This window comes from Pholis gunnellus, assembly GCF_910591455.1.
Source record: "Pholis gunnellus genome assembly, chromosome: 18".
Taxonomy (NCBI): domain Eukaryota; kingdom Metazoa; phylum Chordata; class Actinopteri; order Perciformes; family Pholidae; genus Pholis; species Pholis gunnellus.
The window spans coordinates 291,022-308,551 of record NC_136545.1 but is presented as its reverse complement, the minus strand read 5'-3'; the positions used below and the strand labels follow the sequence as shown (position 1 = coordinate 308,551).

At 41.3% G+C, this 17,530-nt stretch overlaps 1 protein-coding gene across 2 annotated transcripts in view; it reads right to left on the bottom strand.

Moving 5' to 3' along the window:
• The window catches only part of megf10 (multiple EGF-like-domains 10), a gene marked incomplete at its 5' end in the record, with an annotated part of 49,496 nt that extends 33,758 nt beyond the window's left edge, over positions 1-15,738 (bottom strand). For both annotated transcript variants that reach the window (XM_079179336.1, XM_079179337.1), the window contains 4 exons: positions 4,695-4,787; positions 7,917-8,017; positions 9,005-9,106; positions 15,620-15,738. In XM_079179336.1, coding sequence (XP_079035462.1) covers positions 4,695-4,787; positions 7,917-8,017; positions 9,005-9,106; positions 15,620-15,738 — 415 coding nt within the window. The remainder of the gene's footprint in view (positions 1-4,694; positions 4,788-7,916; positions 8,018-9,004; positions 9,107-15,619) is intronic.
• Between the last annotated feature and the right edge of the window lie 1,792 nt (positions 15,739-17,530).

Below are 17,530 nucleotides of genomic sequence, written 5' to 3'. Positions count from 1 at the left end.
GTTTGAAGAGGCTCAACATATTCACCTTAATGAGACCTTAAAGGTAATGGTAAATGGACTGTACTTCTATATCTCTTTTCAAGTATTCCGACCACTTAAAATACTTTAACACTACATGTCATCATTCACCCATTCACACCCATTCATACACCGATGACAGGGGGATATATGTTTCTGAGCCAAACTGACAATCAATGTAAATGCTAACATCCAGAGATGTCACGTTCATGAGAATGGACCGGACGGGAGGTCACATGACCTTCACCTTTGACCACCAAAATCTAACAAGTTCGTGCCTGAGCCCAGGTGGACGTTTGCGCCAAACTTGAGTAAATTCCCTACAGGCGTTCCTTAGATATCACGTTCACAAGAATGGACCGGATGGACGGACGACCTGAAAACATAATGCCTCCGGCCACTGCTCTGACAGCCGCAGAGGCATAAAGAAAAAACTCCATTTGAGAGTCCTTTTTTAAGATTTACGTCTTTATTATGAGTGGGTTTGGAGCTGAGAGACAGAAAGTATCTGGGTTATGTCACACAATGCTGTTGAGAGAAATTGTTGCATTCAAACTTCAACTTTAGACCTGTGAAATTTGGGGGGACATGGTTTTGGTAAACTGCATGTGTACATAACACATTAGAATAACCCAGAGTTAACCCAAGTTAATCAGGCCAAAAGGGACATTAGGCACAAAGCATATTGACAATATGGAAAATGATCCACTGGTGGTTGAAACTCGACAAAGGACAAGACAAAACTAAGACGGAATGCAGCAGCATGACCTCGTGGTTCCAAAATCACACCTCTTATTTCTGTGATAAAGCATCACATTTCCAAAGTCAGACTTTCATTGAGTCCCATGAACAAGATAAACATTTTTACAGTGTGTGTGAGGGCAGACAGACAGTCCGGGCCTAGTGGGGCCCAGGGGAACCCCAGGGCCCAGACACAACAATAAGCCCCTTTATTACAAGCTGAAACTGAAGACAGCAGGGGCACACCCTGTGGGCTCCTCGTGCATATCGCTATAGAGGCCTGCATGGAGACACATTCACAAGCTCATAAGCAAAAGCAAAAATAACCTCCCACACACACTAAATGGACACTGTCTGCAAGCTTCCAGTGCTGACTTGATCACCGTGAGAATATCTTCTCCACTGAGGAAATGGCTGATAGGAATTCTCCAGAGTTTAGTATTGCACTTCCATGAAGAAAAGCAAATATTCAACATCAAAGCAGCAGCAGAGGCTTTGCCTGATATCAGACAGATACCACTCGATGGAGTGGGCATATACAACGGTCTGGACCGGGGCAGGCAGACGCTATATGTTGATTTGCAGCCCCTAGTACAAGTCACAATGCAACAACACTGGATCCTAAATTTCCTCCTTGGTAAACGCCCACATCAATCAAACTCAGTGCTTTTCATTACACTAACTTATGTTTCCTCGCATAGTCTCTCCTCCCATGACCTGGGAATTGTTCCCAATCCGTCATGGCTCCCCATGACGTATGAATGCTGCATCTCTATGTGGCACACCTTTACATCCATAGAGGCTACGGAACCAAGGATTTCTTTGGCAGGTTCGGCTCCTCCGTCCTTGGGTCTCTTCCTTTCAGCGAGGAGACATGATAGCATAATTACAAGCACCCCACGTTCCAGTTTCTGGTATAAATTGAAAGTCTCCAAGCCAAAGTTGAGATAAATCCAAATGCAACTGTTTTTACAGGCTGAGTGAGTATAACTACTCATGACCAGTAAACTGGCCTTATTGTGTCAAATCTGCGGAGTGCCCCTTTAAAGCTTCCATGAGACTGCCACTTGAACATGGGAAACTACATCTCCAGTGGTGATCTCATGCTATGCTAGTGCATAAAATGAATCCTCAGAATTTATTCAACAATCCTGCAATATGCCTGTTCTATTAAATCCACCTTCCTTTCTTTACTAGTTGCATGGAAGGAGCTGCTGTTCCAGAAGTACTTTCCCACTGTAAATTCCTCAACATGGGAACACAGGAGCCTTCTTCAACTTAAAATTATACTACAGGTTTATTTTATAACTCATCAGTCATGAGAACACTCATGGGTCTCAGCCACAATTGCACAAGGCAATTGTATCTCTTGGCAAGAACTTTGATATTGGACGATTCCGATGCCACGTTTTTTCTAATTCTCTCTCTTTTCTTCAAAGGACAGAGGGTGTCATGTGCTGTACAGATTGAAAAGCCTCTTGAGGCAAATATGTGATATTGGGCTATATAAAAATAGATTTGCATAGAAACTACAGTACAGTTAAAGTTAGGGAAATAATAATTGCAGTCTGGGATGAACTGTGAACTCAGCTTCAGTCTTCTGCATGTGAGTTGTGCAACAAATCCATCCACCATCCCGACCTCCTCATCCTTATATTGCCTTCAAGACATAAAGGACACACTACTTCCCCCACGTTCAACATGACCTCATCCATAGCGTTTTGTGAAGAATCTTGGCACCTGCTTAATGTTATCAGACTTAGGTAAGGTTTAGGCAACAACACTATTTGGTAAGGGTTAGATCACATATCATGGTTTGGATTAGAATATGTACATCTGTTACGTAAATTAACTAATGGTCGTAACGTCATGTGACTCAGTGACATAACGTCACGTGACATAACTTCTTCATTTTGGTTTCACATGTTTTTGTTTTACCTATTCTCCACCCTTCCCACTTGCCCGTGGCAGGCTTTCTTTATACTAAGGCAGTTACTCTGAGCATCTAATAATTGTGCATGATGGGTTTACATTGGAATTAGTTGAAAGCGTGGTGCGTCTCATACAGGCACTAAAGGCTACTATCTAAGGGTCGGTATGGAAAGCCCCAGTGACCAGGCTGAAAAGTTGGCAATCGTCCGATATGGAATTCTTTTCTAGGGCTGCTGGGCCGCAAGAAAACCATTCAGATGTGTAAATCAAACCTGTAGCAAACTCAGAATGCTTAGCTGCAGAAAATGGGAACAAAACATGGAAATGTAGTCATTGACTGTCTGAATCTGAAAGTGAACTGATGTGATTTCACAAAAGGGAGCAAAACACACAGAAGACAATTCCAAGCTTGGTGATCAGATTTTGGGCAATGCCTTTGGTGTTGAAGTCTGAAGACTTTGAAAGAACCAAATATTCTTTGCAGATATTCTTTTTTTACCTAACACTGTCTATGCTCTAAAAAGTGTAACTTTTACTTCCAGAACTGTAACTAGATGAGTGGACATATGTCTCTTATGAGTTTTGCTTTCCTTTAGCTATTTTGACGTTGATTTTAGATGGTTTGAGAGAACATAAAAACTAAGTCAACCTCAAGCCTTCCAAGGAGAGGCGTGGCTATAGCACATTGGAACACATGAAATAGACCAAATTGTCCAATCTAATAATATACTGTATATACTCTATATAATGTACTTGCTCTGAGTGAAACTCACCTGGATTCCTCATTTGAGGAAGCAGGAGTGAGAATACATAATTATACTCTATTCAGGAAATTTAGGAATACATACAGAGGTGGCGTGGCCCTGTAGATACTGAGTCAAACACCAGCTAAACAAAATGCTACCATGCCTTGGTGTTGAACTGTTGTCCTTAGGGACCACATATTCTTTGCACACATTCTTTTCTACCAATCACCTAACACCGTATATAGTGTGATGCAGGGATGACGTATTTTTCAAGGCCAACTCGAAAAGTTAGCATCACACTGGTTCCATCGACAAAAAAACGTTTGATTTAGTATTTTCTCAACAAAATAAGCTATGTGGCAAACAAACGTTTATAATACTTACACGTTTTGTTTAGCAAGATAATCCTCACAATTGAACACCACTTTTATGATTTTTGAGGCGTGAATGCTATCGTCGTAAGTAAAACGCGAACAATTAGGTCATAAACAAACTATATGACAGTCGCATGAGCACGGGTATAAAAGATAAGGCTGAAAGGCGGACTAGTTGTGTAAAGACTTTTAGTAGTCTTATTTAGACACTTGTTAACAACAACCTATTTTAAGACACATAAAAGATTCAAATTTCACAGAAGGGTATTTACTGACGCATTTAAAATCTCTAAAGCTTGTGTTAACCACAGACCTTATTTCAGGCATCTTACCAAAAACCTATTTGAAAAGACAAGATGAGGGGACAGGAATGAAATGCTCACTCATTTCTTTACTTTTATTGATTTTTACTTCCAGAACTGCGTACTCCTGACACTCGACCCACATGATTCTAGAGATGTGTACATCACTGTTAATGTTCCGCCTGAACATCCTGTTTTAAAAGAAAATACATCATTTTAAAGCTGCAATGACACTGTTTCATGAGATCTTTAAGAGGTATTGCCTCTCCCACTAAGGAGCAATTTTAAAAAAAAGAAGAAGATATATGTATAGTGATCAAATTTATTTCGTGGTCAAAGGAATGGCTGTAAAATGGTAGATAAACACATTTCATTTCCTATAAATTCTTCACAGCAAAAGTCCCCTGTTATTTTTGCTGCTTACTCTTCCTCCCTGCAGCATTAGTGGATTTGATTTTTAAGAATAGTAGCTAACAAAGCTCCGCTAATTCATTGAGAACCATCTTTACGGCACTCGTTCAGCGGCCCAAAAACCAGAATCACACACACAAAGAAATGACAGCAACAGCTGGAGGACTTACCACTGGAGCAGTTGGAGCCCCCCCAGCCGGGCTCACATTGGCAGGTGTTGGGGGCCATACAACGGCCGTGGACACAGCTCGCCGCACAATGAGCTGGACATGGAGGAGACAGGAAGACAGGGATCAGTACATTCACAAAGACTTATGAAAAGAGATCTGCTTTAAGAATTAGTCATGTATGGGTGCATCAATTAAATAATTGCATTTCCCTGCAGAAGCTGTAGAATTAAAATGTTGTAAACTTGGATTAATTGAGAATTCCAGGTCTGAAGATTCGACTTGACTTAATCTAAATTAGGATTGGACCACTTTGTTTTGAAGCATGTCACTCAAGATGTAAATAATCATTGGTTTCAGCACTGAATGATTTTAACTGGACAATACCCAGATTGTTTTCAAAAGAGCAGTTTGAATTAAACGGATTTTCAACCACGTTTTATGTCTCCATGCATACAAAAGTTAAGTTTTCTGTTTGCAAAAGCCATCATGAGGGACTAAACTCATCCAGGCCATAATTTATTTGAACACTATGTTTTATCTAATAATTATTCATGTTTCATGATTTTAATTTGTAATCATTGTATTCATGTGTACTTGTTTTTACTTTAACACTGCATATAATGTATACAATGTACACTACCGTTCAAAAGTTTGGGGTCACCCAGACAATGTTGTGTCAATTTTCAGTTTCTTCGCAATTTCTCGCATGGAATAGCTTCATTTCTAACAACAAGAATAGACTGGCGAGTTTCACATGAAAGTTCTCTTTTTCTGGCCATGTTGAGAGTATAATCCAACCCACAAATGTGATGCTCCAGATACTCCTATGTAGATATTTCATTAAAAACCAGACGTTTCCTCCTAGAATAGTCATTAACCACATTAACAATGTATAGAATGTATTTCTGATTAATTTAATGTTATCTTCATTGAAAGAAACAGTGCTTTTCTTTGAGAAATAAGGACATTTCTAAGTGACCCCAAACTTTTGAACGGTAGTGTACATGTTGAACTTTTTTATTGTATGGAAATGCACTGGGGGCATTTTTCATGCACATGACAAAGAATTCCTTGAACCTTTGATTCAAAACCAAAAATAACAAGTGATTCACCGTTACAAAAATGTTTGTAATGTGTTCTAAGCAATGGACGAAGGTTGTCTGTAAAAATCAATACATTTTTGCTTTCCCACAGGACAACCTGTCCCCTGAGTAAACATCCTGTGTTTATTTAACTCATCCACCACACCTCCCTAGTGGGTGTTCTCGCTCCATTGCATAATAATGAAGCTCTCATACAGATGCCGTATTACAGACAGGGTGCATTGTCGATATCGAGACTCCCCAGTTGTCTGTATTTGACGCCAAGGAAGTAAGACTAGGGCTACTAATCTAGGTTTACCAGCTAGTTACCAATGGAGAAGAAGAAGAAGAAGAAGAAGAAGAAGAAGACAGAGAAGAAGAATCTTCATCAGCAGACTTTTATGGCATTGTGTCCTTACATATGTCATCACTAAACCATCTTACGTTGACTGGATTTTGCATTACATTTTCAAATTCTAATGTGTAGTAGGCACACAGACTGCATCCAAAGAAAATGTAATAACTCATTTAACCCTATATGCCATTTGACTTCCTTTGCTATCTGACTCTCATGCTGCCTGGAGTATCTGGCAAATCCTCAGTGAGACTCTCAGAGCAACATGTGATAGTTGCTTACACAAGAGAGTCTTTTTCCTCTAAAGTAAATTCCCCTCTGAACTCCCGGGGCACACATTTTCACAGCCCCCGCATGAATCAAACTATGGTCTCCACTGAAGCACACAGCTTCTATCACCAACCACTTCAACCATCACAATAGCAGGCTGTGTTAGCATAATGATTTCTTTTACTGTTGCTGCTGAACAACAGTTGTTGTTTTTGCCAATGGACGCTGTGGCTTCACACCTGTTACCGACTGCTGGCTACTGAAAGGGAGGGGTGAGGGGGGTGCACAGTAGCCTCAATGAAAAGTGAAGTTACAGTAATGACAACACATGTAGATGACAAAGGTTTTTTTTTTTTTACTAATGGCACATGAATGTCATTCAGCTGAACCAAGTTTCCCAGTTTCCACTGCCTGCAGAGGCAACTCTCCTGCAGTGTGGTGACTGTCAAAGCCGTAGCATATGATTCACATATGTTCATAATCATATGATTCTTATCATGTTCATACTCAAACCATACAGTGTTCTTCATTGGTCATTCGTTACATGACTTCACTCATTTATCCAGGTTTTGCCTTTAATTATCTTTTTCGTCCTGACAGCAGAACCTCAGACATGATTTTGACAGCCATGAGCTACATGAGAAATGTCAAAAACAACGTCTACCGTGGTATATGGCATTCATCGACCTCACAACGGCCTTTGGCTCTGTGAACTGGACTGCCATCTGGTGAGCCCTCTCCAAGATCGGACACCAAAACAAGTATCTCAAGTTCTTGCGTCTCTTACAAAAGGACATGCCTTGTTGCTCAATCTGACAAGGATCTCAAGAGTATCATGAATGCCTTCGCCAGAGCTTGCCAGCTCCTCAGACTTTGTCTTAACATCAAGAAAATTCAGATTTTACACCAACCAGCAGCTGACCAACCAGCTCAACAACATCTTGGAGAATGTGGATCACTTTGCCTACCTTGGCCTTCCTGCTTTCCACAAGAGCTGTCATTAATAAGAAAAGCTGAGAAAGACACTGGACACTGCAGGCTTGACCCTACTGAACCACCTATAGCAGACATATGCAACCCAAATACCGCCAACCAAAACAAATGCTCTGTGACCAACTGAAGGAAGGGTAACGCACCCAAGGGCGGCAGAAAAAGCTGTACAAAGAAAACATCAAAACCTACTTGAGAAAGTGCTGATTAAACATCTACAACTCTCAACATAAACCTATGGAGCAGGGTCGTCTATGAAGGCTTAGCACAGCAAGAAAAGGACCTCCCCACGCCGCAAGAGAAAAAAGGCAACCAAAAAAGGAAAGACCCACCATCATAATGGCTCCTCAAACCACCGGTACCATGACAACCACTCCCAATGCCACTATTGCAACAGAACCTTTGACTCAAGGATCGGCCTCTACAGCCACCTGAAGACCCACAAATGACAAAACCCACCAACAGGAGGACAATCATACTCGACTTGGAGTGATCCTTGATGATGATGATGATAAAGATACTCACGAGCACAGATCTCTCCATTCTCATAGAAGCCTGGGCAGCACTGGGAGTTTCTCCGGTACATGGTCTTCTCTCCCCTTCGATAGGCTGTCCGATAGCTCACCCTGCTCACAGGCGGGAAGTTCGGTCACATACACAATCAGACACTCAATAAAAGGAATTGCTAGATACATGCACAACGTTGGCTATTCTGTGCTCATTTGATCGTGTGGTATAAAATGTGAAGTGGAAAAGGGAGTCTGGGTTGTCTATATAGGGAATGGAACCTTTTAACTCGAGATGAGCAGATCATAGACAGAGTGATAAAAATATACATGGATGGATATTATAGTTTAACTAATTCCCTGACATACAGTTAAAGCACAGCAATATATATTAGTTATTTATGAAATTACTTTACTATTGCTTACTATGCTGCAAAAAGCATTACAGCTTGTTGTTTTAATTGTTGTTATAAATCAACTACATTCACACTGCAGCTGGAAGTTTTTGTGTTTTAAGCCACGTTATGTGACCTGAAAGCTCTAGAAAAAGGAGAAATCTTGATCAAATAAATTGGCAAACGACTATATTCGAAGTTGACACTAAACAGTCTGCTTTTAATTGTGACTGTTCTCATTGTGTGGCCCATGTAGTTGCTAGTGCACACTGATGCAGTGTTACTATGTCACAAAATAAAAAGAAGACAAGGTCTTCGTGGTGCTGGATTTGGAACTTTCAAGCTTGGATGTAGTAAAAACACTGTTGTATGGTTTGGAAAATGGTTGACAGGTAGGTGACGTATACTGAACTGTACGCTGGCTCAGGAGGTAAACTGTTCGGGCTGTGCCACCAATGCGTGAGAGTGTGAATGAGTATTACTTTACATCCTGATGAGCAGGTGACACCTTGTGAATGTGACTCATGAATGAGTGTGTAGATGGGAGAATGTCGGAATGTAGTGTAAAGCGCGTTGAGTGGTCGGTAGACAAGAAAATTGAACATGGGCTTAAGCATGCAAAAACAATGGTATGGTCTTTTAATAAACCACCACCCTCTCCACACTCACACACATTCTGGTTTGTATCCGGCCTCAGCGATGTAGTTCTCACCTGTGTCTGGTGCACTTAAACCAGTTGAGGATGTCGGTGCAGCTGGTGTAATAAATCTGATCAAAGGGATGGGCGTATGACTCCTGCACTGTCACCGAGTAACTGAAAGCACAGGAAGAGAAAGGAGAGCGATATCAGACGAGCGGAATGAGAGTGTGTGTGTGGGTGTGTGCAGAGGTTTCATGAATAACACCCTACCAACCATATTTATCCAACAGGACACCCCGTGTGCACATTCTTCAGACCACTGACTGTTTTAATGAGTGAAGTCATCAAGCTGCTTTTGTGTGAGTGTGTGTGTGTGTGTGTGTGTGTTTGTGTAGGTATGAAGGCAGGATTACACCCCCCAATGCCCTGTGTACCACTACCCACTGTACTCGGTGTGACACACCATTGGTGAGTATTGTATAACGACTTGAATTATAATGTCTCACAGTCAAATCAAAACGACTTTGTTGGGGCGTTGACAAAAGCTACCTTAAGACTGCCTCGTGACCTTATTGGTTCACCACAGGCTCTTTGGAGGCATGCATTTTTCACTTACTGTATCACTTATGGCTGCAGTTAAAGGGGAACTACACCAAATTTCCGAATTCATGCATGATATTCTTAAAACGTTCTCCTAATATATTAATAAACATGAAAAACTCTCTCATTAATCTGAAAGCTAGAGTGATAAAACTCAAATGTGTGATCATCAAGTATAAAGTGTAGAACTGCTCTACTGACAATGAATTGGGAACGATGTTACAGACACTGAGAGCACCCACGGGAATGTTCTGAGTATATGGTACATTTTCTTTTTCACAACGGAGGACACTACAACAGCATAAAACTCATCTGGGTATAAAAAAAGAAAACACAAAATCAGTCTCCCATTCATTGTCTATGGAGCAGCTCCAGACTTTATACTTAATGACATCACAAGTGTGAGACTTACTTCTCTGGTTTCTGGCTTTGAGAGCAAGTAGATCATGTTCAAATATATGGTTCCCTATTAATGATTATTTTCAATATCAATCCTGGATTTTAGTGTTAGTTATACTTTTGTTATTTTTTATTGAATTGGCTTCGTATATCTTATTTAGCCTGAACAAAAATATGCATTATACTCAGCTAAATGATATGAACAGGAGAAAGGCAGCAAGTTCTTACATGGAATTTAAGGCATCTATTGTAGGTTGTTTGTTTGGTATTTTGATTAAGTATGATCAATAACTTAAGTTATTAAATTATCAAATCACCTGTTATTGATACATTTTACATCTGTCAATGAACACAATTCAAAACTTGTATCAGTAAAGCTAGAGTAGCATTTTCTTTCTCAATAGATTCATTATTTAGTCAATAAAATATCAGACGATGTGAAAAAATAGCCATCAAATAAACCCTAACCCAAAGACACCCACTTTACAGATAAAGAGAAGAGTAGCAAAAACTGACACCAGATAAAGTTTGACATTTGTGTGTGATAAATGATTGAATGAACTATCTATTATAAAAAATGTTGCAGATACATTTTCTGTGGATCAACTAATTGTTTCAGCATTAAGTAAAACATCTGACACTAAAAAGTTCCAAAAGGAATCTCCAAACATTTCTGCAAAAAAAGAACAAATAATTCTTGCAAATTTGATCCATCACCAACATATTACATAAAAATCCTCCAATTCAAAACCACTGTTACAAGCCTGGTCAAAACAAATCCAACCATGATGCCAATAAATACTAAGGATTCATTTTCCTCTGACTTTATTTTCTTCTGAGGCAGAGATCCGGCAAGCTTTACACATCAAATCTAAGCAAACCATTTAAATGTAATAAACCATCTCTAACACCTGACCTGAACTGTTAAGGTATTTAATGGATGGTGGAATTAGCATGCTAACTGGTGGATGGTTGCCTACTTAACTAGCTTGCTAATTCCACCAGTTCATCCAAGGAGCCAGAAGAAAAGGTTCTTACGTCACTGTACACATTGTGCCAAGCCAGTTGTATGTTACATGTACTAGATTGTAATACAGCATTTTTGTTATCAACCAACCAACCATGAAACTGTTAATGTTATTAAATAATACTCAGGAGGGCTAATAAATACATACAAATCCACAAACAAATACATACAAATGCAGAAATATATTTGTGATTTTTTTTTTACATTTATATAAATCGTAATTTATTTATTTGTGCATTGGAATGTATTTGTGAATTGTTCTGCGTGCATTTGTAAATCGAATATATTTGTAAATCCTTCTGTGTGCATTTGTAAATCGAATATATTTGTGAATTGTTCTGTGCGCATTTGTGAATCTTTCTGTTTGCATTTGTGAGTCTTTCTGTGTGCATTTGCAATTATTGAGACTGATCTGACCCCATAAAGCCCCGCTGCTACATAGAGCGTTATTGGCTTGTTTATTCAAAGGCTGTTAATATTGAAAATCCCAAGTCTAGATTGCACAAAATTCAACACTACACTCCCGTGGGTCCCTAACAATACACCCCCCAAGTGTGAAGTAGATCCAATGAGTGGTTCTCAAGATATGCGATGAACACACAGGCAGACACACAGACAGAGATTCCTTGCCTTATAGTTAAAATGACATCGTCCTTTGCAGGAAACTTTATAAGAATAATAAGATATTACAGACCCATGAATTAAAGTGGTACCATATACTTACATTCTAGGCCTTGGTTGCAATGAAACACCCAATATTACACAATACAGACAATACATTTGTTTTTCTCTGCCTTTTGTGACCTTTAAAAGGTACATTTGATTTCTTTGTTTATACCAGTGGTGGGCCGTCAGGGCCAGCTAAGCCTTCTCTGCTGGCCTAAACAGAACAGTGGCGGGCCGTGCATTTTATACCTGGGCCTTCTGTGCTGTCCTACTACAGTTGAATTACCTCCTAATAACCTCATTATGACACATCAATCCAGCAAACCTGCAGCGGATCCACGCATTCCACCACACAAGAGCACGAGCCATTCAAATACTATTCATAAAAACGACACGATAGACAAATGAACAGTAGTAACGTTACTAAAAGAACTGACGCAGTTTGTGACTTACCGAAACTTAAAGAGTTTAATCCCAGTACATCGTTTCAGTTCCAGTAGTCCTTCTCAATTCATGGAGCCAGTGATGACAGTCGAGTCTCCTCAGTTGTATTTCGCCGGTCTGCTGCGGCAGGTTCACAGCAGGCCGGGAGCCCGCCGGCCGGCGCCGACCGCACTTCAAGGCGCCCACCGGCCGGCGTTGACCCGCACATCGGGATGCGATTGTGGAGATGTTTCCCTGTCAAAGTGTTTGTTGAGTTGTAGATCCACTCGAGTCTCTCGAAAACCTTTCAAATGCTATGGTGTCCTCAGGTTAGCGTAGCTCCAAACCCAGCCATAAAATGTGCAACGCTCCACCAACGCTGTCAGCAATAAATACTGTTCATACAAATCCTTTTCCTGGCTGAGTCAGGGCTGCCAGCTGTAGGATTGACTGACCATTTCTTACTATGTCCAGCTTTTCCTGAAATGTCTTTCTTGAGAAAGACGTTGTCAGTAACTCCACCACTACATTACAGTCATTTAGCTGACGCTTTTATCCAAAGCGACTTACATTTCAGATGCTATCATACCGTAGGCACAGGAGCAATTTTCGGGGTTAAGTGTCTTGCTCAAGGACACATTGACTTGCAACTAGTGGTGCCGGAGCCAGAGCCAGAGCCAGGGTTTGAACCTGATTGAAAGACGGCCCTGCTCTCCACTCAGCCAGTCACCCCACCAACAAAATCTGTTTCTCCTCCTTATTCAACTGTTGAGTGCAAAAATCAAAGCTAGGTAAAAAAATAAATAAACTCCTCCAACTAAGCTCTGCTGGCAAGTTAAGTTTCGTTTTCCAATAGTCACGTGCTCGCCCACTGACCAATCACAGCACACATTGCACCTCACTCCTGCAAAGTGAGCTGGAGAAATGCTGACATAGTTGTAGGCCTGTAGGCCGCTCTGGCACGTCTAAGAATCTCAAACTAAAGATCTGATTGGTTGAAGACTATGACAATCAACAATATCGTCCCCATTCACTTAAACTGCACATGGAGGCACTGGTGGGTCTGCAGGCCTGGGGCCTCTCTTCTACCTAGAGACACAGAGGTGAAATCTGATTGGATAAAAGCTCTACTTAAAACAAGCTGCACTGGAAGCAGAGCAGCTGAGGAACACAGTAGCTGTACAATGAGAAAATAAGATAATGGGAAAAATATTTTGATAAATTATGATACATTTAGTGTATTTAAGAAAAATGATTAAATTATAAAATAGCTCTAACTTTGTGATTCTGTTTAGGCCAGCAGAGAAGGCTTTGCAGGCCCTGACGGCCCGCCACTGAAACAGAATCACAAAGTTATAGCTATTTTATAATTTAATACTTTTTCACAAATACAGTACATGTATTATAATTTTTTGGAATAATTAATAATATTTGAATGGCTCGTGCTCTTGTGTGGTGGAATGCGTGGATCCGCTGCAGGTTTGCTGGATTGATGTGTCATGCTTTGTTGTCATATGAATATATGTGACTGGTTCTTATGACTTTGTTGTTGTCATTGTGTTAAGATAAGATAAGACAAGATAGTCCTTTATTAGTCCCGCGTTGATTTGATTATGCATTGTCCGTTAATGCAGCGTCACGTCATGCACGGATTCATATCTGCACCGTAGCTGTTAAACTGTAGTAGGACATCACAGAAGGCCCAGGTAAAAAATGCACGGCCCGCCACTGATATATACTAATACCAGAACTTATCACTATATGCTATGGTTAAATTCCATAAACAATAATAATAAATAAATAAATAATTATAATAATATAATAATAACCGACGTTTAGAAAAAAGACACATGATATTAAGTTTACTTTTTGACACAATTTTACCCAAATTTTGTAAAAAGACCTTGGTGGTAGTGAGTCTGTCTTAAGAAGCCACATTATCATCAGCTTGTGTGTCCTGTCACTCTCTTCTCTTCCTTTGACGTTTTCTCTGCCATCAGTCTTCAGAACAACAACACAGGGGAGGCTCTGAGTGACTATGCAGCTGTTTCCTCAGATTAGTCAGTGAAAGACAATATAGCTGGGAAATCTGCCCCCACCTTTCTTCTTTTACATCTCACTTAATGGATTCCCAAACTTTCTTTTAATTAAAAAATCAGCCAAAAGCTATTCAACACTTTAACAATGATTTTAAAAGCTTGTAAACAAGATACAACATGTTGATGACAACAAGAATGCAGAGCTTTGTGCCGGGTCATTCAGTTCCGCGTTCCAGCTGCGTTCCTCACGCGTCACAGGAGCGGAGCGTTTTGCCTGCACATCTTGCAGATTTCTTTTATTTGTTCACAAAGAACTGGAATGATCGCCTAGGACCCCCCATCATCACCGATTGTCTCTTTATCGATTTAATCTGTCATTCTGCTCTTTAAATGTCTGGAGGAGGAAAAATCTCAGCTAAGACCGTTTACTCACCCTCAGAGGAAAGCTGAGGCAAAACGTAACAACACAACAGTGAGAAGGAGATCGTCAGTAGTGTTGAAACTCTGAAAAATGTATTGAAACAGTTTACATTTCTCAATGAGCACAATACCCTGTCCACCTCCCAGGCTCTCCATAACGTCTCGTTGAATTTGGCTTGAACCAAATATGACGTGTCAAAGGACTCAAACACACACTGGCCGTAACAGTCCCACCTCTGGTGGAGGCAGTGGGCCGCGACAATCACGCTAGTACAATCCATCACGGCCAGTAGCACAGTTCTGTTTGTGTGCTTCAGGAAAAATGTGGCAGGTAAAGCCCTATCCAAGAAATGCCTGGCAGGATGGCTTTGAGGGTTCATCTCCCAAGTCCATAGATAGCAAGAGACCCTCCCACTGTGGTCTGCATACAATACAGCATGGCGGGCTTGTTCGTGATGTGAGTGTCGACGACATATGTTCGGCAGCATCATGGTCGATGCTTTGTACGTCCATATGGTTCTCTCTTGGACATGTTGGGCTCCTTTTCATGGTCTGTGCTCACTGGAACGATATATCACTGGTGAAATGGGTGGGGTGTGTGTTGGTTGTGTTGCACCTGACCCTTACCCTTAGGGCATGATACACCTTTATGTCCCTGTGCTCTTTGATGACCCGGGTAATGTGGTGTGCAGGGGGTCTACCGCTTGTCTTTTGACCCCTCCAGTTCAGTTACGTACTACCTGGGTTGGCTGGGGCCCCCTACTTCTGTGTTTACAGAGGTTATAAATCAACTGAGAAGTAGGGTCATTTTCTCATAGACTTCCATCTGACTTCTTTATGCAGCCAGTGGAGTTGCACCCTGCTGGCCAGTAAAGAGAATGCAAGTTTAAGACACTTCCGCATTGGCTTCACATTTCAGAACCTGAGTTTGCCTCCTGGTTAGAACTATGTTGTAACCCTCATTCTATGCACAGGCAGATCCGTCTACCAAGGTGGCCCTGCAACTCATACGCCGCTCCCTGAAGACGGTGTAGTATGCAAAGCAGCAATGTATGTCCCCGCGCCCTTGAGGTCAAAAGCTTTTAAAGAAATGATTGCAGCATTGTGACTGACCTCTCCCAGTGGCTGCAGACATTGGGATCCTCCAGGTTGAGAGAGGAAGTGATGCAAGGCAGGAAACAGAAGGCCACAGCCAATATGACTGTCCTGTGGTGGCGCAGTGACATGGCCATCTCAGTCAGAGCTGCACCTTCAGACAGGAAAGGGTGGGGAAAAGACACATGTTAGAGATGTAAAGGGTATAATATTCATGAATTTCCCTGCAAAAAAACAATGTATGAACTTATACAAAAAGAATACCACTCCCTCAACATCCTAATACTACTTGACCTCAGCGCAGCCTTTAACACCATCAACCCCTCCATCCTTCTATCCCATCTTGAGTCCTCCCTCCATATCACTGGCACACCCCTCTCCTGGTTCAAATCCTATCTCTCCAACTGTAAATGGTTTATTATTATCAATGAATACAAGTCTGACACAGCCCCAGTCTCTCACAGTGTCCCCCAAGGTTCGGCCCTCTCCTCTTCATCCTCTACCTGCTCCACCTTGGCAACATCATACACCACCATGGTCTCCATTTCCACTGCTATGCTGACGACAACCAGCTCTACATCTCCAAATCTGAAATCCTCATCGGCCCCAAATCACTGAACAAATACCACCACAATTCCCCCCTCTGCATCGATGACTCCACTGTCCCTGCTTCTACACATGTCCGTAACCTTTGTACAATTTTTGATCAAACCCTCTCCTTTGAACACCACGTCAATCACATCACAAAAACAGCCTTCTTTCATCTCAAAAACATCGCCCATCTCCGCCCCTTCCTCTCCTCGTCAGTGGCTGAAACACTCATCCATGTATTCATCACCTTTCGACTGCAACAGCATCCTGTACGGCTCATCCACCAAAATCATCAACAAACTACAATACATTCAGAACCCAGCTGCCCGTCTGCTCTCCCACTCCCGCACCAGAGACCACATCACCCCAGTCCTTCAAAACCTCCACTGGCTCCCCATACAGCAAAGAATCCAGTTCAAGATTCTACTCATCACATACAAAGCCCTTCATAACCTCGCCCCTTCATACCTTTCAGACCTCCTGCACCGTCACACTCCCACCCGCAACCTCAGATCCGCTGACGCCAACCTCCTTACCTCCCCTACTCTGTCCAAGCATCAGACCTGGGGGGACAGGGCCTTCTCCATTGCTGCCCCATTCCTCTGGAACTCTCTCCCCCAGCACCTCAGACATTCTCTGTCACATTTAAAACTGCAATCAAAACTCATCTATTTAAATCGGCTTCTAACCTGTGATGCTAGTTATGTATATGTTTATGTAATTACTTTCATTGTTTCTGTTTTTACCATGTAAAGTGCCTTTGAAAACCTTTTATAGCGCTATACAAGTTAAATGTATTATTATTATTATTATTATTATTATTATTATTACTACTACTACAGAGACCCGGCTCTCTGCCTGCATTTCCTTATTTTGCTGTGTTCAGGGCTTTTCAGGGCTTTGGCAAAGAGCCTTAGGACCCACATGAGGGTGTAACCCCCAGCCAATAACAATGTGCAGGGTGTACAGTTCATGTCGTCTCTTCTCTGCTCTGTGTCAAGTCCAAGTGGTCATCGGTTATTACTATTAAAGTCAATATATAAGTTGCAAGTCTTTTTGATTCTGTCAATCTTACGTCACAGCTCTGGTGTGGGCGTATGTTTGTGAGGATATTTGTAGGATTATGCATGTACTGTACATGTTGGATTTATCTTATCTGCTGTTTGAATTTGACAGAGGCTGAAAATGTTTGATCTTTTGGGATTTTTTGCTGATTTCATGTTTCATCATTGAAGTCTTTTCTTTTTCTTTTGTTTGTACAGTCTGGTCCCAATGAGAATTCTAGAAGACCTGCAAAACAGGTTCTCTTTTACACAGCTGTGGTTTTTCGTTTACCAC